We start from the raw sequence: 27,790 nt of genomic DNA on the forward strand, positions 1-27,790 counted from the left end.
CGCAAAGATGATGAGGGGTCTGGAGCATCTCTCTTACGAGGAGAGACTGCAGGAACTGGACCTCTTTAGTCTGAAGAAGACGGAGAGGGGATTCATTAATATATTTATATTCATAATATAAATATCTCAAAGGCGGGTGCCAAGAGGATGGTGCCCAGTGACAAGTCAAGGAGCAATGGACATAAACTAACACACAAGAAGTTTTGCCTCAACATGAGGAAGAGCTTCTTTACACTGAGGGTGGCAGAGAACTGGAACAGGCTGCCTATAGAGGTTGTGGACTCTCCCTCTCCAGAGATGTTCCAAACACATGTGGATGCATTCTTGTGCCAGCTGCTCCAGGTGACCCTGCCTTGGCATAGGGATTGGACTAAATCGCCAAAGGTCTCTTCGAACCCTAACAGTTTGTGATGCTGTGATCCTGTGAAGTCACATAACCCTTCCCATAACAGCAAATCTTGGAGAAAAAGTCCCTGTAGTTACACCTACCTCTAATACCTTGCTAAGGCTTTTACCAAGAGAGAATATTTCACAGCAAAACTCATTTATCTATTTAGGCACAGGTTGCTTTTTTTTTTTTTTTAAATCATCACAACCATGCAAGCAATAGGATCTGCACGTATTAAGCAAATCTGCACCCAGGAAGTTGCATTTGTACAAACTTACAGTGATAAACCCCACTGGCACAGAACAGGTGTCCTGCTTTACATGAGCACAGCACAGCTGTTTAGAGGTCTGCACAAGAAGCAACAACTGCACCTAAACAGATTACATTTAGACTGCAAGCTGCTTGGACTATAGCATGTAGTAGTAATGTCCCCTTCACAACAACTAATGCCACTCCTTCATGGCATTGCTGCTGGAATAGGCACATGCTTAGATCTAATGGCCAGCTAGAAAAAAAGCCACATGTGAGAACTGTGAAAATAACATGAATCTAAAATAAATGGATCAAGAGAAGTTAGCTCCACTGAAACAGGAGATTATTATCGCGATGCTACTAAATGGGGTTTTAACTTTACCAGCTACCTTTGGGAAAGGGTAAGAAAATGCTCTGGGCAGAGCACATTCATCAACACAAGCATTTCAATACTCTGCGTGCCATGTTCTTTTGTAAAAACACCAAACACCAAAGCAGCTGCATTCTGTGCCTGCATTGCTGCATTTCACTAACTGAATGCAGAGTTCCAAACACAGCTACACCAAGGGATGCACTTTTACTCACCAGTGAAACACTCAGTATCTAGACTCATGGACATTAGTTTTAATCACAACTGTTAAAACAATTCAGAATTAACAGGGGAGGCAAAAAAATAAAGAGAACCAAAACACATGCTATACAGAGCTACAGAATGAAGATGATCTTTCTTAGGCAAGACCTAGCAGGCAGGGAATCCAAATATGTTCACACTGTGCCAAGCTCACAGTAAGAGCTCATTATGAGCTTGATAACTCTAAACAAAGCACCAAAATAAGCCATTCAAAGGCTTCACAGGAACACACGATACTAACAGAATAGAAAATGGCAAATACTTACTCTGTCCTGAACATCACTGCTTTTCATAAATTAAAGCAGCTTTAAACGGGGAGAATAGCCTTACAGTGATAAGGCCAAAGTCTCAGACACTGGCACAAACCCAATTTTTCCATGTAATCCCACAATAAAAGCTAACACTGAGATAAGTCAGAGTGCAGTTATCTATCCCTATAGACAGCCATAAAAGCATAATCTTAAAATATGCTTATCTGCACACACACTGACTAACACCATCTCTCTTGACTCCCTTTTACTCAGTTGTGGATGCATTACCTCTTCAGGCTACAACGTAGATCTGTACAGGATCTGCAAATTTAGTCTCTGTTCAGCCCATAAGGACTATGGATGTACATCAGCAAAACGCACACTTTTCTTCGACAGCCCAAACTCACCACAGAACATACTTAAACTGAAAACACAACCAAAAAGAGTGCTGTTTTAAAGATACAAAATATGCTCACACAAGCTTCTTTCCACAAAACCCCAGAGTCAGCCTCGCGTTTGCATGAACCATCAAGGCCACTTGCCCTTATAACCTCACTCCATTCTCAGGTGTTTTATTATGTCTCTTATTTCACCATGTGCACATAATGTCAGTCACCTGAAGTCAATGAAGTTCACCTCTGTTCCTTCAAATTGCTGCTAATTTCTCCAAAGCTGTGTATATAGTTTAGGGGCCAGGAGCTATTAGTGGTTTTCTAAAAACTATTGGCCCACTCATATGGTCTGTGCAAAGCTTCTTCAGTCCATCAAAACCAGATTCTTATAAAATCAGACTTTAACCTAAGAATGATCTGCAATCTCATAATGCCAACTTGTTTGCCTGTGCTAGCAAATAGGATCAATGCAGTGTTCTAAGGCAGACAGCTACATAACATTTACTCTTACATAATAGTAGTATTGCCCTGAGCCAGCAGCATCAGAAACAGTACTTTAAAACTCAGTGGAACCTGGAAATTCTCTGTCTAGTTGAACCTAATTTCTTTGGCACTATTACTGGTTTGGGGATTTTTAAAAAATTTATTACATTATGTAAAGCACCAAAGTTTTTCCTTTAAAAAATAAAATAATCTTCAGAATTATGCGAGTCCCCAGATTTCTGACTATTGGCTTTTCAGCACACTCCTTACACACGGAGGAAACAAAGGCGTGCTGACTCATACGGGTGGTTGCATAAAATCCAGCAATGAATGTCTGATATAAATCAAGCCCCGGCGTTGCTCGGAGCCTCTTTTCCTGCGGGCAGGAAAAATCTCTGCCTTTGTTTTCAGGACAGATAACCCTCCATGTGCAGTAAGTGGGAATTTCTAAGGGCAAGGAGCGGCGCTTCCCGCCCGCCTCCCGCCGGCTCGCAGCTGCTGTCCCTCAGCGGGGCCCGGGCACAAGTAGGTCAGTCAGGGACCGCAGAGCACAGACGGGACCGGGAGGGGGCACAAAGGGCCGCTCCAGCTTCCCCCGGGCTCGGACCCCATCCCGGGGACGCCGCAGTAGCGTGGGGAAACAAGCAGCATTTAAAGTGCGTGTTTTATATGCATATAATGTGGTACTTCTCTGTTGGAGATGCAAAGCTTTTAGACGCACGTGGTCGCGCTTAGTCACAACAAATTTTTTATGAACTGGATCTGCGTGAGGATCTGCAGACCAAGCCTTGGGAGCGGAGCGGGCATTGGGAGGCGCTCCCTGCTGTGTGTGGGGGGCCGGGAGCGCCCTGGACTGAAGTGCCTGAACCCCGACACCACAGGCGGTGTGGCTGCGGCGCCCCAGCACAGCTCGGGGGCACCGCGGGGCTATCAGCTCGCACCTGCTCCGGGACCCACTCGGGAAGCGGGCCCCCGAGTCCCAGGGCACTGTTTGCTGGCACAGCGGCATCGAGGCGCCCCGGGGAGGCGCCGGCTGGTGCGCGGCTGTGGCCGCAGGGGCGTGCGGGGGGACACAGGGCACGGCCCCGGGCGGCTGCAGTTCGCCCGTCTGTCCGTCAGGGGGCTCCAACTTCCCTTGGGGGGGGGGGGGCGCTGCGGGCGGGGCGCGGCGGCGGCGGCGCATGCGCAGTCTCGCCGCCCGCCACGTGTCCCGCCAGCAGAAAGCGGCCCCGCCGCTTCCCCTCCCCGCGCGCGCTCACTTCCCGTTCCGCCGCCGCCGCTTCCGCTTCCCCTCCGCGGCGCGCGCGTGCTTGACCGGGGGCTCCCGCGCGGCCGCCGCGATGCTCGTGCTGTTCGAGACGGCGGCGGGATACGCCATCTTCAAGGTGAGCGCCGGCAGCGGGAACGCGGCGTCTCCCCACCGGCCCCCCTGGCGCGTCCCAGCGCGGGGAGCGCCCGCCGTCCTGCGGAGAAGCGGGAGGGAGGGCAGGAGGGCGGAGGGCAGCGCGCCGGGCCTGCGCCGGGAATTACGGGGAGACACGGGCCGGGGGAGGGAGGGAGAGGGAGCCCCCGCGACGGGCGCGTCTGCGGGCGGGGGGCGCGGGATGGCGGGAGGAAGGGGGGCTCCGTGGCCCTGCCGAGCGCACCCGCGGCGCCCGTGTGCCCCCGCCGGGGTGGGTGCGGGAGGGATGTGTGCCCCCCCCGCCGTGCCCTTTTCAGCATCTCTGGTGGCGCCCCGGGGTGGGCGTGTTGACCGCTCTCTCCCTGGCTGTGCCCTCGTGGCTCATGTTCCAGCAGAACCTCGTGGATGCGGGAGGGGGCGCGTTGGAGACGGGCAGCGTGCCCTGGCGGGTCTGCGGCTCCACAGATGGATCATCGCATTTGTACTTTTTCACCGCCAGCTCAGTCCTTTTCTGGGTTTAACTTGTGTGAACACAAGTGCGGGCGCAAAGAGAGCAAAGCTCTGGTTTCTTTCGCCCTAGCCTGCGGCAGAACTACACCCTTAGTGGTGCTCTATAGGGCACTGTGTTTACTTCATCTGCCCCGAAAACTTTCCTCCTCGTTGGAGACCAGCTGTGCAACTCAAGCAAGGAGCATTTTAACACATAAGCCTTAGGAGGAAGACAGAAATAGTTCTAAACGCAGATAGCTTCTGGTCTGTGCCCCCCTCCCAGCACTTACACCTGGGGAACTGACACATGTGCAGCAGTCTCCCTGAAGGTTTTGCTCAACTGGATGTTCACACAGAGTAGTATCCTGCACCTTCAGAGTTACTAAAAATAAAAAAATTAGTCCTTGAGTAGGCTCAGACTTCCTGTGCAGTGAGCCAAGGCCTTTTAACCTTTCACAGGAGCCAGGAGGGCCTGAAAATAACCAGTATTTCAATTTTTGATGGCAGAGTAGGCATAAAGGAAAGGTAGGAGGAGGGACTTGAAGAGAAGTGCCAGGAGGTCTGTGGTGCAGTGTCCTGCTGCAGGTGTGAGCAGCAGTCTGGCTGGGATGGATGCACAGAGCGGCTGGGGGAGAGGTGAAAGCTGTCTGCTGGGAACGAGTAGAAGTGGTATTTTATTACAGTATATGTTTTGAGGCAAGCTTTGGTTTTCCATGCTGATCCTGCTCGTTGGCAGCTGCCAAGCCGGATACAGCAAAGCCACAGCCCCAGTGCACATCTGTAGGGTAAGGCTCTCAGTCACACCACCTTCCTTCCCTAGACAGGGCAGCTGTTCAGCTGCAGGCTTGTGTCATTCTCACACTTGTATGTTCATTCTGTATTAAAATGTTCTCTGCAGAGTTTAGCTTCCCAGAGTTTCTAAAGTTCGTCACTGCTGGGGGTTTGGGGTGGGTTTTTTGTCTGTTTTTTAGTTACTTGAGGGTTAGAGAGAATTTGTTTTTCTGAACTTTGGGGACAGGTCACGGTCACCCACTTCCCTTTTCAGCAAGGACTGCAAATGTTTGTTGCCAGCATAACTGTACTCTGCCTTTATGCCTTGGTGATGAAGAATCACTGTCTTCTGTAAGCTCTGTGTAGCTCTCGGGTACTCCCTTGTAGGTGTTTCTCCCATCAGAGGAGCACATAGGAAGGGCAAATGGGATATAGCCATGTTCTGGGTCTTGGAGGACTTTCTCCAAGGAGTCTTACTATCTTGAATGACACAAAATATCCATATTCTGTTTTCTGCTGACAGTCTTGATTTAGCAGCTTTTTTCTTTATTTTTCTCTATACACCCACGTCTCTTTATAGAGGCTGCAAATTCTGTAGGCCTTTGGGTAGGAGAGATGAACTGGAGGAAAGAATCAGCAAGCTGAGGAAAGGAAGAGTTTCTCCGAGGTTTTTCTGTGCCTGAGAGTTATGGGGGAAAATAATTACTATGTTTATTTGCTCAGCTACTAATTGAATTTAAAAAAAGACAAGCTCCTTCAACCAGGGTTTAAAAATCCACAAGGGAGCATCATAATACCAGGAATGATTTCTGCACTGAGTTAAATTGCAATTGTGTTGCACTTGCAATTTGGGGACAAAACTACAAGATTTCATAGTAGGTGTAAAGATCTTGACTGATCCCCTGAGCAGTTTTCTAGGAATTTGCAGTGCACTCCACATTTTGTGAAATGTATATAGGCTCTAGGGCTGTAATTGTAAATCTTGTGCTGTTTAAAAGCTGAGGAGGATCTCCTGTGTTCAGAGATGGGATTAAACCATTGCTGCCTGCCCAGTTGATTACCAAGCTGTGGTGACAACTCTTCTTTATAGGGATGTTCTCTTTCTTTGGGCTAGCTCACATTAATGAAAATAACTAGGGGGATGAGTCCTTCCTGTTAGGGGTCCCAGACATGTTTTATTTTTCCAAAGTGGTGGCAGGTTTGGTTTTGGGTCACTGGGTTGTGAAAGAGTCTGGTAGAGGAGGTGGAGCAAGCCCAGTTTTGATAAACAAGAAGAGGGTTTTGCAGGTTCAGGAAGACCCAGCCATTATTGAGGAACTTCTTTAATTCAGGTGAAAGTAAACACACTCCACTATTGTCTGTCTGTTGGTGGGGTAAAGCTGCTGAGAGAGATTGATGAAACTGTAGATCACTGAGACTGAGTTTGGTGACTGGATCAGTGTTAAGCCCTGCAGAGGGATTGGATACACTGTAAATCTGTTTCAGGTCTTCTCTGCTGAATGAAGGCTGAAGATTGTTCAAAGGTGATATAAATATAGTTGTGTGTTGTTTTTTTTTTTTTCCCTGCAGGTTCTGAATGAGAAAAAGCTCCAAGAAGTTGACAGTCTGTGGAAAGAATTTGAAACTCCTGAAAAAGCAAACAAAATGTAAGCAGCTTTATGTGGGGATGGCAGTGTGGCTTTTGGAAGAACATGACTACCTGTAGTTATGCACATCTGCTTCAGAAAGAAGTATTGATTTTGGTTTTTTCAGTATTGTAAAAGCTGTGAAAAATGATAATGTGAAGTTAGATATGCTGAGAAACTTAAAATGGAGTATCAAAGTGAAAGGAATACCGTTTTTCCTTGCAGTGTAATTAAGCAGCAGAAGTCATTACTATGTGTCACTGAAGCAAAATATTGAACAATATTTTAAGGCAATCTGGAAGCCTTGACAAGAACATCCGAGCTTGTAGTGCTGAAACTGTGTGAAATGACATGTTTTGTGCTCACAAGAAATGATTTTTGAAAAACAAAAGTTTAATCCAGATGAAACTATGTAAATCACTGCGAATTGAGAGTTAGTGTTGTTGCCTATGCCATCAGTGAGTGAGTGTTGGCACCACTGCGTAGCTGCCCAGGGAGCAGTGTCCACTGACCAAGCTGGCCTTCCTAGCAAATTGCCCCAAAGTGGGGGACAGTGGTGGATTCCTTCCAAGTCTGTCTGGTGTGTTTTTATTGGAAGATTTCTTTGATTATAACAGATGCATCTGGACAAGCTATGCCTTGTGATTTGTATTTATCCGGCTCTGCAATAGTACTTAGAGGAGAGGCTGGAATATCCCACATTTGCCTGCTTGTAGTGCTGTTAATCTTGTCTTGGAAACATCATCTTGGCCACTTGCTCTACAGGATGTGGCTCTTAATGGATTTCTACTCTGATCAAAGTAATTCCTGTCTTGCCTTTCTGAAAAGGCATCAGTGTAAGCCTGAAGCTTCTGTTGGGATCCGCAAATGCTTAACTCAAGCATTCAGCTTTATCTGTGACCTTCTTCCTTTGCAGATACTTGATTTGCAAACAGCATTGGTTAATTGGAGCTGGATTAGTCAAATGCCTGTCCCTGACAAGGAATTTAGTGGATTGAGATAGCTTCCTAACTGTAACTCTATATATCAACACCACAGATTCTGTGAAGGGCAGAGGGAAGCTGCGCCTGAGGATCTGACACAGTGTGGTTAAACACTGTCCATATGGTTTTTGGCTCTGGTCAGCAGTTAGAGCATGAAAGAATTTTTTGTTGTTTGTTTTAAGCTCAGCTCAGAACTTGTATTCTAATATCTAATTACAAGGGAGGACTTGAGGATTCATGGGTGATGAATCAGTTCAGTTTAAAATCTTTGAAGATGCATTTGGTTGGAAAGCGTGTTAAATCTGAGCTGTGCAGGCTCTGCATTCCACAGAGGCAGAAGGTTTCCTTTTGAACATGAGTGGGAAGATGCTATCATCAGTCAATCAGGGTGCAGTGTTGAAATTTAAATGGATGATGTCTGTCTTTAAATATGAACTACAAACAAAAAAGGGGCTTAGGTTTTCTGGTGATGTTGGTCCAAGAAATACCAAATCAAAGTTCCTTTTTTCTTTATGTAAGTATTGTGGGACCCAGCTGAAAAGTCACACCAAACCCAAACTTAATTGGGAGGTTTAGTGCTCTCACTTTTTGATGATCTGGGTATCAATCTCTGCTCTCTTGCAGCCTTAGGGAAAAGAGGGGAACTAAAAGAGTGAAGGTGGAAAAAAAAGTAAAATTGTTCTAGCATCTGTTTTATGTACATTTGTTTACACACTTTTATTTTTCTTCTGTAGAGTAAAGCTGAAGCACTTTGAAAAATTTCAGGACACCACAGAAGCACTTGCTGGTAAGTGAGTTAACCCCATTCTTACAAAAAACCCAAATCCCTGTCATGCACTAGTTCACTCATTACTTACCTCCGTCCCTGCTGTGTTTCTTTGCTTAGTTTTTAAATTACGGGTTTTTCAAAGTAAACTGTTTTTGATGGCTTATGAGGTCACCCCTTTGGTCTCTAGTGCAGTTGAGATGTAATAAAGTCTAGATTTTTCCTACTGTGTGTATTTCCCAAGCAGCTCATAAGTGGGCACCATGTAAGTTTTGCCTGATACCTGTAGCCTGTTGTCAATGATGGATTCTTGTTGAAGCTGAGTACAACTGATTTGAGTCAACATTTCGTCACTACCACTGAGACAACAGAGGGGTATCAGAGAACGTTCATTATTGCAGTCACCCATGTTTTATGGACACATATTATGATACCTATGTTTTTCAGCCTAAAAAAAGCCTGTCTTGTACTTGAGTTCAGGAGTTTAAACAAAGTGGAAAGCCTTATATTCAGTAATGTTTACAGATTTTACACTTAAAGACTTGATGCTGTGGACTAGTTTGAACAAAAGTGATAGAAGTTCTGGGTAATAATTCAGACATAGTGTGACAATTACTGCTGAATATGCTGTATGACAGCAATAGATGGATGTTCCAGGTTGCATTTACAACTAAAGAATGGTTCTTTATATTCTGATATGGTAGGGCTAGCCTATAAAGGAAGCTAAGGAAACAAAAACTGAGATGCTGCCATTGTACATGAGGTGCAAGTAAAAGAGCTGAAATTAAAGCTCCTCTCCATGGCATATTTTTTGGATTATGTTGCTTTTGCGTAGGTTTGGATTCAGATCATGAATAGTTAGGCTGATTTTAAAAAAGCAAAAAAAAAGGTGGAAAATTATCTCCATTTTAGAAAGGCTGAGAGGAAACTCAGCAAAGCAGTTAGATTTTACTCTTACATGTCATTAAGGTTCTGGAAACCAAAAATCACTGGCCTCTGCTCTATTTGGTGTGATGAAGATGTTGCATCAGTCACAGAAGTTCAGTGGAGCACAGAGCTGACCATCAGACAGATTGTATAAGTGCCTGCTTAAAATATATTGTGTGGGATTGTAAAGCTTTTACAAATCTATTCATATTTGAGAATGAAGAATGTCCTTTTAAAATTCTTCTGTCTGCATGCTATATTAAAAGGGTCTGTGCCTGACTGCCCAGTCAGTGTGTTTGGCATGATTCCTTCTTGGGCTTTAGATGTTACATTATCATCACCAGAGGATGCAAATAAGCCATTACTCAATTTAGGATATCATGGTTGCTGCCTAAGGGACCTGGAAAATGGTTGGTTAATTAAATGATACACAAAATGTTCCCATATAACCCTGCCTTTGGAAATGTTAAACATGCATCTAAAGCATATGGCATACTGTTTGTAGAGATCTTTAAAAAAATTGGCAAAAATAGAACTGAAACCATATGGAGAGAGGCAACTGAGAGAAAAGTTTTTGATTTAGGCCTCCAAAGGAACAAGTATATGATTTTCTTCTATTTTGATTTTAGCTATTGCATGGCAAAGTAGCATTGCAGCTCAGACTAGAGCTACTGTGGGCAGTTAAAATAAATGTACAAAGCTAGGAGTACTATTTTGACAGGTTTTAGGAGGGGAAAGAAACTGCATCTTTGGTCTTTTTGTTTTATACAGCATCCACAGCTCTTGTAGAAGGCAAGCTCAGCAAGAACTTGAAGAAAATTCTCAAGAAGATTGTGGCAAAAGATGCCCATGAGCAGTTGGCCGTAGCAGATGCCAAACTTGGAGGTGTCATAAAGGTGATAGCTGATTTTGCCATTCTTCCTTTTGCCTCATGCTGCTGAAATATTATTGTCAGATTCCAGAGATTTTGCAGTTCCTAGCAATGGATTGTGCTGCCAGTGCTGTGCTTGCAGCACGGACGATATCTAATCCTAATGTTTATACTGCATGCATACAGGGAGGTGTTGTCTTGAGTACACAGGGTTTAAGTGGTAAAGTGAATAATACCAAGGACTTTGAACTAATTATTTGGTTTTGTTCTCTGAAAATTACCCAAAGCCCCCAACCCTCTACCTCTGAATTTTCTGTCTGTGGCTGAACTGTTTCTAGTAAACTGCAAAATCTTGACTCTTAAGTTGAATCTTCTACATAGCAGATACATGTTATAAATCTCTTCATAATGGAATTGTTTCAATGTGTGGAACTGGTGGTGTCACTACCTTTAGCATCAAAGGCAATGAAACTGTTGTGTGATCATAGGATGGCAGTGGGAAAACCAGTCGTAAATGATATAAGGCTGCTGGAAGAAGGGCTTTAGAGGAATGTCATGTGTTGCCTGACTTTGGGTCATTGCTTTCCAACCTGCAGGACAAGCTGAATTTGAGTTGTATACACAGCCCAATGGTTACAGAGTTGATGAGAGGAATTCGCTCCCAGATTGAAGGGCTTATAACAGGCCTGCCTTCTCGAGAGATGGCAGCCATGTGTCTGGGGCTGGCACACAGGTGAGTTCCTAGAACAGCTCTGTATCATCCCATGTCTGCCCCACTCCTGTGTCCTTGGCTATGCTGTGCTGCTTGAAGTGTCTCTGAGTATGTGACATGGTCTCATCATTTCGTATCGGAAATCTTGTTTTATAAAGGAAGGGCTTTCCAGTTTGCACCCACCCTTTAGGGAAAGGCTTCATCTGCACCTGAAGTTGAAAGCTTTCTTTTGCATTTAATGTACTTCAGGATTTCGTTTGGAATGTCTCTGTAGGAGTCAAGTGGGTAATTTAAAACTCCATTGCCACTAGGAGACAAGGTGAAGATCATGATTTGCTGATTTATGCCACAATAAATACCCATATAATGGATAATAATGTAAAAATGTTAAAGGCAGAGTTGTCTTTCCACCTTGCTATTGCTGCCTTTTAGGTTTAGTGGAGTAGTAGTTAAGGATCAACATGAGATCAAACATCCATTCGTGAGTAACTTTTTAATTCATGTTCTGATATGAGTTTGTCCTGTATGAGCCATTGGCAAGTTAGAGAAATGCTTTGCTGTAGCTAATTTCTTGAAAATAGATGTGTGTTTGTTTAGAAAATGGGCATTAATATTGAAGGAGGACTTTAGAGATGCAAATCTTCATTGATATCAAGTGTCTTTGTAAACATACATTAAAGCCAGATGGTAATGGGCTTTGTCAGACAGTGAGAATCTGTTCTAGGAAGTGTCTTGTTGCTTCACATTAGCATTGCTGATATTGGCTGCTGGGTAGGTGCAGTTTTGTGGATTGCCTTCAGCTGCTGCAGAACTGGAAGTGCTGTTGACAAATACTTTTTGTGGGGAACCACGCAGAAAGAAACCAGCAGCCAATTTCCTGCCACAGCACTCATGTTCAGTCTGCTGCATGTGGTACAAATAGCCTTAACTTTCCCTTTCACCCTGGTCGCAGGGTATGTGTGTGTACACATGTCAGAGCTGTTGTGAAACTTGTGTCAGTGTGGCTTCTGGCCACAGCTGAGAGCAGTCAGTGGCATAAAACTGAGCTCTGTTGAATGAATGTATTCATGTAAAATAGGAACAGGTGGGGCATACTCTGCAACAGGAACTCAGGATGCTGATGAAACTGTATTTCTGTCTCCTCAGCCTTTCCCGATACAAGTTGAAATTCAGCCCAGACAAAGTAGATACCATGATTATCCAGGCAATTTGTAAGTATATTTAGAGCTTAAATTATTAATGGATTTGGCTTAGGATAGCTGACTTCTTTACATTGGTTACAGAAAAGTATTGCTGTCCATTTCCTCTGAGTATGTCTTGGTAAATTGGGCACTGACGTTCAGTAAGGCATAAGGTGTGTTTTCTTAATAGGGTTTTCCACAAGCAGGAACATTAGCAGGATGATACAGTAAACTGCCACTTTCTCTTAGCATAGAAATCAGCTGAAATACAGACAGTCCTCTAAGGGCTTCCCTTCCCAACATGCTTCCCTTTTGAGTGGTGCTGGGAGAATGGGCCCCACAGGAAGGGTTTTTGTGACCCATTATTTTGGTGGTACCTTGCGTAGAGGGTATTGTAGAAGTAGACTCTTGTGTTAGGCATGTAAAACATGCTGCAGTGTGTAATGCTGCATTTCACAGACTGAAATTGTTAACACAGCTAGGAAAGCCCATTCCTCGTTTTTCCTTGAAGACATCCACGTCATAATTGGCACGCTTGCTGTGAAGCAGTGGTGAGGAATGCTGTTTGGAATATTATTCCCAGACTGTTGTCAATGATGAAACATATAGTTAAACTGAAATTAATGATTTGATTCAGTTCCTTCGTCACTACCACTGAGACAACAGATGGGAGTGTTGGTATTGCATTAGCAGGAAATATTTTAGCCCCAGGGCTCTCTAGCAATATATACTGTGCATGCTACACTCTTAAATTCTAAATCTGATTTTTGGTCATATCTGGTAAATGGTGAGCCTGTTAGTTTTGTATTGAGTATATTTATATAATAAAGGCAACTAAAGGGCTTAATACAATCTTTTAAATCAAGTAATTGAATAAAAAAATCAGTTTGTAACCATTAAAACATTTTTTTCCTTAAAGTTAATCGGATGGCTACATTTTACATCAGCCTTGTGTGTAGCACGTTGGCTGACTGGGGGGAAGAATTGGTTGCTGTTCCCCCTTCCAGGAGAATGTTCTTTGCAGCTGTTAAAGGAATCCCTCCAAGACAATTCCAGTGATGAAATTTTCAGGCCACGCTTGTGGGAATGCTGACAGTTCTGTAATATTGTGCCTGGGATTATGCATTTCTCTGAAAAGTGAAGACTTCTAGTGTACTGCAGTTTGTTTTATTCTAGTCTTTATAGGATAAAATACCTCAGTTAATCTCCCTTTACACTATTTAAATTTGTTGATTTGAGAGCTTTCCATTTTTAGATTACCTTTTTAGATAAAAGTAGTCCATTCTTCTTTCTCTTAGCACTTCTTGATGACTTGGACAAGGAACTGAATAACTACATCATGCGCTGTAGGGAATGGTACGGTTGGCACTTCCCTGAACTGGGCAAAATCATCACAGATAACCTAACCTATTGTAAATGTGTGCGGAAAGTTGGTGAGTAGTAAGGAATTGTGAGCCTGGAGTTTGTTGCATGGCAGTATGCAGTGCACCAGTGGCACTGACTTGCAGACCAACTCACTCTCTCATCCAGTTAGTCATGACACTGTGCAGTCCTGCCTTCAGCAGCAGTGTAAACAGGGCCAGTAGAAAAGTAGCGTGTGTTTGCATCTGTGTGTTGCTGCAAGCTTTGGAAGCTTAAGAGAAAGTTAATACCACATCACCAGTCAGTCCTTCAGGGGCCACCTGCATGTCTTCTTAAAATCCCAGTTATTCAGCAGACGAGTTTGGAAATTAGCTACCAAAAGAACTGATGTAAAGAGAAATGTCACCTGTTTCTGGATGTTCTTGGAGACAGCAACTGCTGGATTTTTTTATTCACAAGAGCAAAAAGAATGACTGCTATAATATTTTGGACACTTGCCTCACCTCTTGGATGAAGCTTTGTATTGGTGATTTTTTTTTTTAGTTGGTTGTCTTTCTTGGGTTTTGTGGTGTTGGTTTGTTGTTTTGGGGGGTTTTTTTGAGGTTTTTTGATTTATTTTTTTTAATAATGAAGTTTGCAGTCCAGAGGGAGACTTGTAGTTTGAAGGGAGCTTTTTTTCCCAGTTGTGGGAAGAATTAAGTAGATGTGGTTACTGGTAAATGACTGCTTGCTTCCTAGAATTCTTTGTTTTTAATACTGTGACTGAAAATTTTGTAGCAACCAGCTATAGAAAAGGTGAAGTATGCAGTGTTACAGAATATGGGCGTTTTTTTTTTTAATAGTTTCAAATTTAGTTCCAACCATTCCTAGCTAGTATAAATGTAAAGTCAGAACACTGACATAATATGTTGGGAATTTGGAGTAGGGTGATGGCAGACTTGACTCTGTTTTTCTTTTGGCCTTTTATTTTTATGTGTTTCTGTGCTTTCTTTTTTTTCACTAGTTCATCTTGCCCCCAGCACAAACAAGCTTTCATCTGTCCCCTACAGGAGACAGAAGCAATTTTGCTTCCTCTGATGTTTCTGACATCCTACCAGAGGAGATTGAGGAGGATGTGAAGGCTGCTGCTGAGATTTCCATGGGGACAGAAGTATCAGAAGAAGACATAAACAACATAATCCATCTCTGTGATCAGGTATGTACACACAGATGGATAGCAATAGGAACTCCACTGTAGCCATTGCAGAGCCTCTTCTACCAAGGAGAGGTTTTCCGAAGGCAGTGCTGACACACTTGGGATGGCAGTGATGATTCCTATATTGTTGCTTTCCCGATGTTCAGACATGAGGGTGCACAGTCACTACCTCATCTGAGCCATCTCAAACTGCTGATAACTGCACAAAGCCTTCTGAAAGTGGCAGTGTTACTTTAGGGAGGAATTTTGCTATCATTGTGCTTTCGAGTCTTTAAAATAATGGCATTGTATGGTCTCTTTCTAATCTGTCACTTTGGAAGCTAGGTGATAAACCATGGGTTAAAAGTGGAGCACTGAGGCCCCAGAAGAATTAGGAGCCCTATTCTGCTCTCATCTGGATTGTATGTGAGCACCCTGTGACTTTAGTTGGATCCCTTTGTGACTTTGCCAGGGACTGGCAGGATTAGGAGTTCCTGTTCTTGGTCTAGACCAGGCTGCTTTTTTGTGTGCATTCTAATTGTGTGTATTTGTATGGAACAAGTAAAGAGCATTTATCCCATTTCAAGAGAATAGTGGCAAAGATTTATGTGAAAACTGAATGTTCCAGGGTTTTGTCCTACAGAAAATGCCCTTACTAAGTATTTTTGTTCTGCTTCGCTGTCTTTGGCATGCTATCAGCTCCTTTATCGGGAGCTTTGCTGAGAAAGTGAGTCACATAGGGGAATAAGCAACACAGATCCAATATACTTGGAGGATGGAGCTCTACTCTGGGAATATGCCCTATATAAAGCTTCCTGTAACTCTGGCTCTTGGCTGTCTGCATTTTGCAATTTGTTAGTCTCCTTCATTGGAATTCTCAGCACTTCCTCATTTCAGTATATTTATCTCTTGATATTTTTTGGTCATCTGATGCTGACTCCTGTAACCACACGCTGTCTGTGGCAGGTGATTGAAATCTCTGAGTATCGGACACAGCTGTATGACTACCTGAAGAACAGAATGATGGCCATTGCTCCTAATCTCACTGTCATGGTGGGAGAACTGGTCGGAGCAAGGCTCATTGCTCATGCAGGTGGGTTCAGTGATCAATGTAAATAACTCTTAGGTGACCTCATCAGAGGCTTTCTCCTCAGGGCTGGTCAGCTAAAAGCATTATGTAAGGCCCTGATGAACATCTCATGGTAAAGGGGGCAAAGGCAGCACTTCAGCAATCTGAGAATACCAGCATGAGCTTGGTAGTTGTCTGTGATGACAAAGTTCTCAGTTGGCCTGAATTCTTTTCAGAATATGAGGGCAACTTAAGTCACTACCTCTTCTGAGACACTTACTGAGCCTCCTGCTGATAGTTTAGTCACTTCTGAGGTAAAATGCTGACAAACCGACATTACACTTCTGTAGTCAGACTGGCTCAAGGTAGCAGCCTTATTTCAGTTACCTCTGCTGCAGTTCTGTAATGACATGTTCTTGCTGCCAGACTGTCAGGAGTAGGCATTACTCCAGTGGAATATGTTTTATTGAGTCAGTCTTCTTTCCTCATGCTGAAATCAAACCAAGAGAGTTAGTTGAAGCATGAAAGGCTGAAGCGGTTTACCTGTCCTTCAGGAAACGAATGTGAAGCAGGTCTCGGAAATAGATGGCTCTGAGCTTCTTACACTGTTCAAAAGCAGGAATCCAGCCTAGCTGCTCCTCTGACAAATTACTATTGCTGTGTCACCTCCTCCTAGGTTCCCTCTTGAATTTGGCAAAACATCCGGCTTCAACAGTTCAGTTACTGGGTGCTGAGAAGGCACTCTTCAGAGCACTGAAGACTAAAAGGGACACACCTAAATTTGGCCTTATCTATCATGCTTCCCTAGTGGGACAAACCAATGCCAAAAATAAAGGCAAGGTAAGTTGCAGAATTGCTTACCAGCTCAGCTTTTTCCAGAGCATGAGTATCTTGAGCTTCACAGTGAGGCTCTTTCCGTGGCTTGTTTTACTGTATTGCTTTGTGTTAACATGTAAAATACCACTGTCTACAAATCTTTGAGTGTTACTCATTCCTGTTCAAAAACTGAATGGAATTGTCCATTTGAGACATCTGAGCAATAACAGATGCATTCCTGCTGAGTTATGATGTAACACTGGCTTTCTCAAGGGGTATGTTGCTACTTTCTTCTACTGATAGGCTTTAGTCTTGCTTGAAAATGGGTCTCTTGTGCTAAAGCAAGTAATTTGCTGCTTCACCTTGAGGAGCTTAGGCTTTTATTATGTGGGTGGATGAATATGTGTTTGAATTGTGGAAAAAGCTGTCCATTTGGAAATTATACCTCAAACTAACCTGATCTAAAGGTTGGGATAGAGTAGGATATGTGGAACTAACTTGCTATCTCAGACGTTTCCCTCTATTTATCAAGGAAATAAAGTGTTACATTAACAGTATTTCAGTGGTGAAAGAATGATGCACTAATTATTTTTTGGATTAAACACTGCTAGTAAATGGTTACTTTGTTCTTTTGTATGTGGGTATGGTTTTCAGATCAGAGTGAATCATTGCCTTATGCTAAGTCTTAGCATTTAATATTATTTCTGGCTTTTCCAGATTTCTCGAATGCTGGCAGCTAAGACTGCCTTGACTATTCGTTATGATGCCCTTGGAGAGAACACCAGTGCTGAAATGGGAGCTGAGAACAGACTAAAAGTAGAGACGAGACTGAGGCTTTTGGAAGAGAGAGGGGTAAGTCTAGCAGAGGCTGCATGAAGCTGACATTCTTGTTGAGGGTATGAATTTCTGATGCACTGCTTTTGACTCTTTTCCTGTCACTCAGTAGTGTGTCACTCTTACTCTGTAGCTTCTCCCAGCTTTCGCTGGAGCAGTTGGGTGTGTAAGCTGGCTGCTGGCATTTTTGTCAGCTTTTCTTGTTTACATGGCTGTTTTCCTTTACATTATCCTGAAAAATCTTGATCCTGAATGAGTAAGATCATACCTTTACATTCATTGCATGTATTGCAGATATGCTTATTACATCATAGCTTCTTTCTCTTTACCTTAGAAAGGAGTATTTGGGTTTTGTACACGCCTTATGTTTTCCACTGTGGTTCCTCAGAATCTGAACACTGGTGATGCTTAGTCTTAAAAAGCTTTCTCTGTACCTAAAGCAAGATGTTATTCTGCAAACTGCTGCATTGCTCTCCCACCACCTAATGCATATCCTACCTCTCCACACCTGCTGTTCCATGTTGCCATTGGCACAGCATGCTGGGAGAACATAAGGTCACTTTCCTCTTTTAGGTGGCATGCCTGCTGTATGTGATCTTGTGAATGATGACTAGGTACAGCCTTCCAAGCTAGAAGATTTGATACTAGTGCTGTAGTACTGGCATCACTAGATCAGAAAAGAAAAATCCAGAAAAACCTGCCCCTTCTCAAGTGTTTCATGGGAGGTGATGCTTCTTATTGGATCAAAGGCAAGGAGACATGTTAACACCAAAATACAAACTGACCACTTGACAAGTACATATTTAATTCAAATCCAGTTTGGGACCTCTTTTGTGGTTTTAAGGTTGGCCTTATGCCAGCCATAGGGTGATACATGCCCTGACATACTCTTGCCAAGGAAAAAAAGTGTGTACAAATTAGAGCAGATTTGGGGAATTTGGAGGCATGATGTGATGTGTTTGTGGTATGTCTGATCCAGTACTAGATAGCCTTTACTTGAATTGCACTTCTGAAGGGCAGCATTAGAAAGGCCTTTCTCACCTCAGTTACACTCCCTGTCACTACACCTGGGTGTAAGACTTGTGCAGGTACACAAGAACCTGACCCATAATATATGTCTGTTTTTCTATTTTTAATTCCTTTCAAGAGCTGTAAAACTTGAGTCGTGAATTGTTTTCATTATGAGTAATTTGGTTTTCGTATCGAAATTTTTCTTGTAGATAAGAAGAATAAGTGGCACTGGAAAAGCCTTGGCCAAGACAGACAAGTATCAAAACAAGAGGTGAATAGTTTTTCCTTTCAGGCTTTCTACTTGGCTGAGTATAAAAAACAAAAACTCTCCATGTTTTTATTTCTGAAAAGCTTTTTGTTTGTAGGCTGAGTTGACTTAAGATCTAGAAAACATTTTCTGTGCTTTTAAACACTGATAAGTTCTGTTGCTAGAAAGGATTTCTGTTTTCCCAGATTTTCTAACAGTAAATTACTGACATCATCAGATAACAAGTACTTTTAGGTGCTATCAGCATCAGCCCCAGAAAGCTGGGTGTTAATGTATAGCAGCTTTACTTAATACAAGTCTGAATGAAATAAATTTGAAAATTACAGTTTGAATTAATTTCTTTCACATGGAAGCTGTCCTAGAGACCTGCTTATCATCTTATTCTTAGAAAATAAAAAAACCAGGCACCACTCGTTTTGAGCAAAGCTTCACCTCCTTGTTTTAGTCTTGTACATGTCTTAAGCAATAGATGAGGTCTGTATGTACTCTGGACACTATTAGAACAGTTTCTGGTGCCCAAAGTGACACTGTAAATTGCAACTGGGACAGCTGAACATCTGAGGATTTGAAGAGGGTATTATTAGTCTGAGCTGTGACATCTGGGTTTATCGCTTAATTTGGTTGCAGGCTTCTTGCTTAGCGTGGCCTGCTTATTTTGCTGAGCTTTTGGTGTAGAGAGGCGAGAGCTCAGCAAAAACAGGGCTGAGTGCTCGTTCTGTGAGGAAAAAATAGCACTGTTACACCCATCTGCAGTCCCCAAACATCTTTCTGGAGCCTAGCTGTAACTTTCATTTCCATATGCCAGGCATTTCCAAGTGTAGTGATGGCTGTGATTACTGGAGCAGCTTTTGCAAAGACAGTGTCAGTCAGGAAATGAAGCATCAGGGCCTGTCAGGAAGCAGTAGCTTAGGGAGGAGGGTGTTGAGGAGACAACATAGATGCTGGCTTTTGACCTCTTGAAATGAGGAGTCATGAATTCCTGCCAGGACATGTTTCTGCTGTTAGACATACTTTGCAAACATGTCTAGGCTTGGGGGAGAATCTGAAGATAATTCCTGGCTGTTTGGCACAGTCTGGCTGCCTAAAAGGGAAACTAACTCAGTACCTATCAAATTGTCCTTAGAGTACAAGAATGGCAATATTGTATGGGGATGTTTGAAGGGCTAAACTAGTGTTTTAAGGAGATTGGTGAGAATCTTAGTCCTGTATGGAACTATGGATTTTGTATGAATTAGCTAAATCAAAGTAATGTATCAGAAGTTAAATGTGAGGTAGTTTTTAGAGGTGAGGTTCAAGTGAAACACTTCAGTATGCTTTCCAAAAAAGATGCAAAAGAATGCATTACTTATCTTCATCATATTTGTGGTTTTCGTTTGGTTTTGGGTTTGTTTGGTTTTTTTTAAGTAGCAGGAATATTTTGACAATCTCAAGGAAGCCAGTGAGCTCTCGCTTGGGTTTAACTGAAGCAGAGTCCACTGTTTGCAAAAGGCTACGTAATCAATTTCTGTAAAGCAATATGCAGTGTTAATACCCATAAGGATAATTTCTGATGCTTAGAGGATGAAATGATGGTACTGTCTGCTGGCATTGCCACATGCTTCCCAGTCCAGTCACTAGCCTCGGTTGCTTTTATAACATGTGCAAGGTAGCTACTTCAGATTCCTCTTTTCTAAAAGTTCAGGTGCTCAGGATGTGGCTGGGGGGAAATATTTTAGGCTTACTGATTTAAAACTCCTTTCAGTAGGAATTCTGTTCTGAATTCTTGCTATTTAATGATTCAATTGCCCCTTACAAGTTCCAACTAAAGAGCACTGGATTTCAGGGTGGTTGGTTCTCTACAGCCTGTAGAGGAGTTTGGGTCTGAACAAAGGAGTGTGCAATAATTGAGAAGAGGAAGTTTCAGACACGGATTAGATATCTGAATGTCCCAAAAAGTCAGTGATACAGGGGTGAACCATAGTATTACCCTGCCTTGTGAGTTGTCCCCTCTCAATGTAATAGTGGAGAGGCGGGGTAGAAAAGGCAAAGGTAAAGCTACTTTTAATACTCTGTGTACATATACACTCCTGAGGGTACAATGATAGCATAATATGCCAAATACAATATAATAATATACCAAATGGTGTGGGGCTGTGTGCTTGTGACCATAAGGCTGTGCTGAAAAGGCTTTCAGCAAGAGAGATCAATCTAATGGGTAATTGAAGTGCTCTATAGAGCCTTGAACAGATATAAACGAGAATCAAACTCTTACTTAACTGATACCTTCTGTTCAGATCAGACAGTTGTACTTTGTGGGGTATCTCTTCTGTAGTCATGATTAGTGATAAACCACATCTGTATTGGAGAAAGGGCCTCACTACCTGTAGATGCTTTGTTAGCTGAGTAAGATTTATTTGCAGATATTCTCGGGAGGTTGTGTTGGAAAGTTTACGTTCAAGTGCAGGATCTTACCTGGGGGCCTGCTCTTCTTACCGCTTAAACTGACTTGTTTTCTTCACTGCAGCGAAGTGAAGGTGTTTGACCCGTCCGGTGACTCAACGCTTCCTGTCGTTTCCAAGAAGCGCAAAATTCAGGAGGTGGAAGAACAAGACACTGAGGTTCCAGTGAAAGCAAAGAAGTTCAAAGCAGAGATGAAAGGTTAGTTGCTGTATCTGTGCTGCTGACGTATTGCTGTTTCCATCATGCAGTGGGCTTAACATTTACAGCCAGCCACAATACCTGGTTATTCTCCTTGGGTATGACATTGTATTTAACAATAGTAATGATCCTTTGTGGACTGATACCAGACTGCAGTTAATTTGCTTTAAACATCTGCTTTTAAACAGTTGTAAGCATATAAGAACATCTAAGAAAGACACTCTATTTGTATTCTTCTTGAAGAATTTCTTGCACGGCAGGTTCATATTTAGTGATCCTCAGTATCTTGAAGACAGAAAAGCTGTTCTCTGAAAACCAGAAACTTGCCCAATTTTCTTTCAAGAATACTGTTTTATTCTGACTAGAAATGTTTTCTGGCACGTTTCAACATACAAACAGGTCAGAATTTGAGGTGAAATGGCACTCAGAAATTTCCATCTGAATTTACATAATACATGAACAGTTGTTATTTTCTGGGGAGCTAAAACTGAACTGTGGCCACAATTATTCTTTCCTTCTGCTGTGTTTCTGTGTGAAGAAAGATTTTGAACTGACTTCAGAATAGTATAGTTTTGTATTAAGGTTCATTTTAATAAACATTCTCTTCTCTCCAGTGTGCACTTCAGCACCTCTAGAAGGCTGGCCTGTACTTGCTGTGATAGTGGAGTACCCAGTGTCTAACTCGGGAGGGGGAAAAAAGGGGAAAAGATGACTTTAAATCACTTCTGTGAGATTAAGAGCCAGATCTGGGTATGAACTACTCACAAGTTTTGTCACCTATCTGTGCCTGCAGCAGGTGAGGGCTGTCAGAGCCTTCCCTTTCTACCTTCTCTGCTGCTGTGTTCTAAGGACCAGAGTGTAGTTGTGCTGGTTCAGTACCTCTTCTTGCTCAGCTGATGCTGAGGTGTGATCGTCCCAGACGATCCATGGTGTCTGTTTACATGGATGGAGCAACTTGTAGGAACCTAAAGTTAGCCGAGAATTAAGGTTACACTGGAGGGAGAATCCTTTGTGCTGTAAACCTGAGATCTGTTGCCTAGCTTGTTCTGTTATCGTGAGACAAGGACACATGAGTACTTTGGAGGCTTGAACTTTGCCCATTTTCTTTTGGAGAATGTGGATGTTCTCACAGTTACTGCTTTTGATTATCTTTTGAACTAACTTCCTTTGCTATAGCCAGAATTGTTCCCTTGGGCTTCCTTTGCATTATCAAAGCAAGTGTTGACATCTCACAGGCATGAGCTCCTCACAGGTGAAATATTACATTGATTTCCAGCCTGGTCTCTTGCAGTTTGAGGAGGATATTTCTGTTCATAATTATATTATTCAGTGGTTTGTGCTTTTATACACAAACTTGTTTGTGTTTGCTTCATTTGCTGTACTGAGCATTGGTATTTCCTGGTGTAGGGGTTGGGTGGAGCTTAGCAGATATCCTTGAGCTGGAGATAGTGTCCAGAATACTTGTAGGCTACTGAAATCTGTGTTGTTTCGTTGTTTTTTAAATTTCCCAAAACCTGAAGTACTGGATTCAGATTTTTCTGCTTTGTTTCTGGACAAAATGAGGCATTCTTCAAATGTATGGTTCACAGCTCCTGCTTTTTCCCAGTTCTTCCTATCAACTGGGTCATTTTATTTGGATACCTGGACATTAGTACTAACTATGCCACTTGGTTCAGACTATGGAATAAGTGTTTTCAGAGAGCTTATTTATCTTGTATCACCTGTATGCAGAACTAATCCCTTCAGCCTGTCCTCTTGAACCCTATAAAATAGCACTGCCCCTGTGTTTGCAAAGTCTTGTATTCGAGCACCCAGCAAAGTACATGGATTTCCCTGACACCTGCTAGACAGACCATGGCCTTGCTATTTCCCAGTATAATTTCTGTGGCTGCACAGTGTGCTAGAGGGGGGTTGCTGGTGGTGGTCCCAGGAGTTAGAGTAGTTCAGCAAGTCTGATAATGCACAGAAGAGTGCAGAGGAGGTCCCAGCATTAAGATTTATGTTGCATGAGTACGCATGAGCCTTTAATGTCTGCTGTTCTTGGCTCCATTCTCTTTTGATGCAGTGCTCTGTTAAGCTTTTGCCTGGTCAGAGATTATGTATCCAGACAGTGCATTGTGAAAGAAGCCTCTGCCCCTTCCTTCCCCATGCTGTTTGTGCAGCTGCAGGATAAATGGGGGTGGTGGAAAAGTAGTTCTGGAAAGAAAGGCATTTTTCAGCCAGATACATTTTTATCCAGTTTGTATTACAAGAAGAACATAAAGGACAGGAAGAATCTGGGATGATGCCACTGATTGATTTGTCAAACTATTGCTTTTAATATCTGTTGTAAAGGGGGCCAATATTTTGCATTATGCTACCCCAAAATGTCAATGTTACTGCAAGATGAGATGTGTGGTGTTTTATCTCTCCCTCTTTGGGGTGCATGGCTGGCAGTACTTTGGGTGGGAACTGGCAGGGGGGCTGGGGGTGAGCTATGACTTCAAACCACTTTCACCTTTTATACCTAGAAAGAAACCAAGCGATTTCTTCTTTTTTAGTGCCTGAAACAAGTTAAAATTCGCGGAAGGATTTGTCTGTTAAAACCTGTCTTAGTGCTGGGGGAAGGGAAATAGGGCAGGTATTTTTGTGACTACAGTCTGAAGTTGGATGTGGCTAGACAGAATGCATACCACCAACAGAGCTAGCCAGTGCCTGCAGTGAAGCCTTCCGCTTGTGTTTAGCATCAAGATGTAGTAGCAGTCAGTCATTTGGGAAGGTCTCACTTGGAAAGAGAAATCTCTTAAATTAATGGAGTGAACCCTGCAAGATACAAAGCCTTAAATGACAGCAACGTCGTGACAGGATGTCTTTATTGATAGGCATTGTGACTTAACTCTGTGAAGTGGTGCATCATGTAGAGGAGAGAGGGCACATCAGGCTGGTGTATAAAAGCTTAGAAAAAAATGGTGAAAAATGGGTGAGTGGAACTGCTACTGCTGATCTCCAGCACTCACAGGGCCATCAATCAAACTGCTCTTCTGGGTGCTGTTTTCTGTGCCTCAGTGCCTGATGCCAAGAGCTGTTGGTTTCCTTGTCAACTGCTGTGTACCACAAAGAAACCCCGCTGGCCTTGAGTGACTTAGAAGTACTGCACCTCGAGGGAAAAGGCCAGCACCCCTGGAGCCTTTGTCCTCATTCTGCCTAGGTACAAATATGTGAAGTCTTGTGATAAGCTTTCCTGGAAAGCAGCATCTGAAATCTTCAGGGAGGGGTCTGCTGCTGGCTGTGTGAGTGACAGTGTCTGTGAGTGCCCCATGCATCATCTGCAGCTGTAAATTGTGACAGGTTCACTGCCTCATGTGTCAGACTTGATGCCACGTAGGGTAATAGCAAGAAGTTATTTTTTCAAGGTTACCACCCAACATTTTGCTTGAAAATGCATAGCTTGCCAATCCAGCTGAGTGAAAATGTGTTGCATAGCAAAATACCATGTGTATGCTCCTGTTGTACTGTATGTCTTTAGTGTAATATATGCTTTCTAGCTACTTTGTATTTCCCTGTGTTATACAGAGAGAGGTGAGGATATTTAGCTTTACACATTTTGAATGCCTTAGGCTCACACACCGTTCACTGTGAATTATGTGTATGGCAGAATCCACTTAAAATTATATTTACTGGAATTCTTTACTGTTTTGCTTCTGGTCTGTTTTTTAATGTAGCAAACTGTACATGTTAGCTGGCTGTATTCTCATGTAGACATGTCTAGAATTTTTTTACCTTGAGGCCAATTTTTCTTTGAAGCTAATGTTAGAGGCAAAGTTTGAAGTGTATTTTTGACTTCTTGAGGAACTAAACTTGTGACTAAGTACAGTCAAGATGTTACGAGGTTGTGTAGTTTGACAATTTTTTGTAATTGTACAGTTCTTTTTGTGAGTGGTGAGTTCTTCAAAATGAAACTGATTCCTTTGGGGGGCATATGGTGAGAAAATTATGTCTAGAGTCACACCCCCAGTAGCAACTGTCCATACCACAAACACCACTGATTTCAGCATCATTTTTGTAACTACTGAAGGACAGTGGTTGCTACGTCATGAACTTAGTCATGAGTACTATGTATGGAGAAACTTGGTATCCAGCACTGACTCAGCTGTGCAAATAAACTTGACTTGGGTATGCTCCAGTAACAGCCTGGCTGCTGCATAGGCTGTCAACTTGGTAAGATTCCTGCTTGGTTTCTTTACCTAGAGATTGCTAAGACTGTGGTATGTATTCTAGAAAATGAGTGGTAAATCATAGTTCCATTACCATTGTGATTAGATAGGGCAGCTGTTGATGAATAGTTCTAAAAAGTAACTGTAAGGTCATTAGTAAATCTTTTCCTGGGTTGACATTCCTCTCAGCTTATATAAATAATTCCTGTCTTCCAGGGCAGGAAAGTTTCTGCATTAAATGCTTTATGTTAGCTCAGCATCAAGACATCTTTGTGTTTGCCAGTCTAAACAGTGAAGAAAATTGGTCTGCTTCTTAGCAAGTTTCCAACATCAAGGTTGGGAAATCAGTTGTGAACAAGCTGCTGCTAACTGAACACATTTCTCATGTGGAGTTTAGAGTCCTTTTGCTGCTCCTTTGCTGCTGCTGAAAATATTTGCCAAACTGTGGACAGTCTCTTTTCAGATGGAGTGCTTGAAGACAATTTGGCAAACAAATGAAAACATGAAAGCTTGTTTTAAACTTTGGGAGCAGCATGTAGAAGCGGTGTTTGTACCAGATGTGCAGAGTGCTGTCTGAACACTGTCACTTGTGAATTAGGCAGTTGTACATTTTGATTATAGCAGAGAGTAGTCATGCAGGTAGGGCAAAGCAGATGGTAAATAGATGTAGAGAGATTTAAAGAAGGGGCAGTGTGGTATTCAGTATTTTGCATTCTTACTGTCGTCATTGCATCTTTTCACATCTCGTAGCTTTTCCTTTTGCACTCTTAATAACTCACAACCTGCTTTTCATTTTTGTCCTTTCTGTGCTACAGAAGGCACAGCTGTAGAAGATGATGAACCTGTCAAAAAGAAGAAAAAGAAAAAGAATAAGGAAAAGCAAGCTGAAGAAGAGGAGGTACTGAATGAGGAACTCCCCACCAGCCCCACAGTTGAGGTGAGGCTGAATTGCATTCCTTTTTGGGAATGTGTTTTCTCCAAAACATTGTGTACACAGTGTGGAGTGACGGGGGGGAAATTCCTGTATGGTATGCAAAGAGGGTCTTGCTCTAGTAACTCTATTCTGTGATATCCATCACTGTAATGTCCAAGAAGATTTGCATTACAGAATACTGTCTAGGAAGTTTGTGACTGTAATGCCTCTGTGTTTCCCCTCCTTTTCCTCTAGTCTTCTCTCTTTTTGCATCTTTTCTAGTGAGAAGAGTGTCCCTTGTTGCTGATCCACAGTCATCAGTCTAGAGTTTAGGACTTGCAGGGAACAGAGGCTGTACCTGCTGATTTGATGAAACATCATTTGATGCCTTGCAGCAACAGTAGAGTAGATGGGACCAGACCAAACATTTTGCTCAGTTCTGAAATCCTGTTCTTAACGTGGGGTTTAATTTTCTCCCCTTTGTGTATCGCAGCTGCACTGCCTGCCCACAGTGCTGAGCTGCCAGCACACAGCTTCCCTTGCCCACTGCCCCCACCGGGCTGTGAACAGCCAGTGCATTTAGTGACTGAGGAAGGGACATCTCTTGGGTTGTGCTTTCCTGAGCTGGCAGCTGAGGGGATGCTTCGGGTGTGAGCTCTGTTGCCTTGGCTACCTGTGTTGCTTTGCTTTTGCATTATGCTGTTCATGACAACACTTGTTTGTTTGCAGAATGCAGAGAAAAAGAAGAAGAAAAAGAAGAAAGTGAAAGAGGAGGATGAAGACTGATCCGGAGCAGGGGAAAACATTGGCCCTTGGACAGCTGCTTTGGAGTAGCATTTCCCAACAAAATTTGTTTACCCTCTTGCTGAAAACTAACTTCCTTGTGTTGCAAGAGGGCAAGGAGATGGATTTGATAGCTGTCTTCTGCCCTGGAACAGGATACCCTGGTGTCTCTGCTCATTAGGAGGATTGCTGGTTTTTTGCAGTTTCTTTTGTTTAAAAGCTTACAGCAGGCTTTTCACAAGCCATCTCCACTGATAAGGAATAAAACCGTTTTTATGGAGATCTCATGCCTCTGTCTTTAAACTTGTTTGCTGGTTTTCTAGCCATTATCAGGACTGAGATTTATTGTTTTAAATGAATGATCAGCAAAAACTAAATGTGTAAATGTTCTGCTGCACTTTATTCTCTAAAGAATTCAAAGGTTGTAATATTTTTAAATTCTCCATAAAATAGTTATAAATATCTATGCATATCAAAAATATGTGGAACAGCTGAGGTGTGTTACTGAGTCTGCACTGTTGTTCCCCCGATAAAGCCTTTTTTAATCATCTTCCAGACATTTTGGGTTTGCTGCATTGACTGACGAAATTCATGTTTTGAACTAAT

General features: G+C 42.8%; 1 protein-coding gene and 4 non-coding genes across 5 annotated transcripts; all 5 read left to right on the top strand.

Moving 5' to 3' along the window:
• Positions 1-3,647: 3,647 nt before the first annotated feature.
• NOP58 (NOP58 ribonucleoprotein) lies at positions 3,648-27,464 on the top strand. Its single transcript, XM_064660577.1, has 15 exons — positions 3,648-3,782; positions 6,629-6,705; positions 8,402-8,454; positions 10,132-10,256; positions 10,828-10,964; positions 12,090-12,154; positions 13,423-13,557; positions 14,536-14,681; positions 15,627-15,753; positions 16,406-16,569; positions 17,263-17,397; positions 18,600-18,661; positions 21,162-21,295; positions 26,304-26,425; positions 27,131-27,464. The coding sequence occupies exons 1-15, from the start codon at positions 3,738-3,740 to the stop codon at positions 27,185-27,187; spliced, it is 1,584 nt and encodes a 527-aa protein (XP_064516647.1). The 5' UTR covers positions 3,648-3,737; the 3' UTR covers positions 27,188-27,464.
• Positions 8,720-8,808, top strand: LOC135417656 (small nucleolar RNA SNORD70). The gene has a single exon (XR_010432174.1). It is a non-coding gene; the product is annotated as a small nucleolar RNA SNORD70 (small nucleolar RNA).
• Positions 12,705-12,794, top strand: LOC135417657 (small nucleolar RNA SNORD70). Its single transcript, XR_010432175.1, has one exon. It is a non-coding gene; the product is annotated as a small nucleolar RNA SNORD70 (small nucleolar RNA).
• LOC135417654 (small nucleolar RNA SNORD11B) lies at positions 14,783-14,866 on the top strand. Its single transcript, XR_010432172.1, has one exon. It is a non-coding gene; the product is annotated as a small nucleolar RNA SNORD11B (small nucleolar RNA).
• Positions 15,920-16,005, top strand: LOC135417652 (small nucleolar RNA SNORD11). Its single transcript, XR_010432171.1, has one exon. It is a non-coding gene; the product is annotated as a small nucleolar RNA SNORD11 (small nucleolar RNA).
• Positions 27,465-27,790: the final 326 nt, after the last annotated feature.

This window comes from Pseudopipra pipra, chromosome 7 (assembly GCF_036250125.1).
Source record: "Pseudopipra pipra isolate bDixPip1 chromosome 7, bDixPip1.hap1, whole genome shotgun sequence".
Classification (NCBI taxonomy): Eukaryota; Metazoa; Chordata; class Aves; order Passeriformes; family Pipridae; genus Pseudopipra; species Pseudopipra pipra.

Excerpts from the sequence above, each read along its gene's own strand:
- NOP58 (XM_064660577.1), top strand. The coding sequence starts at position 3,738 with ATGCTCGTGCTGTTCGAGACGGCGGCGGGATACGCCATCTTCAAG. Across the intron at positions 8,455-10,131 it reads CACCACAGAAGCACTTGCTG|CATCCACAGCTCTTGTAGAA; the intron begins GTAAGTGAGTTA and ends TGTTTTATACAG. Across the intron at positions 10,965-12,089 it reads TGTCTGGGGCTGGCACACAG|CCTTTCCCGATACAAGTTGA; the intron begins GTGAGTTCCTAG and ends CTGTCTCCTCAG.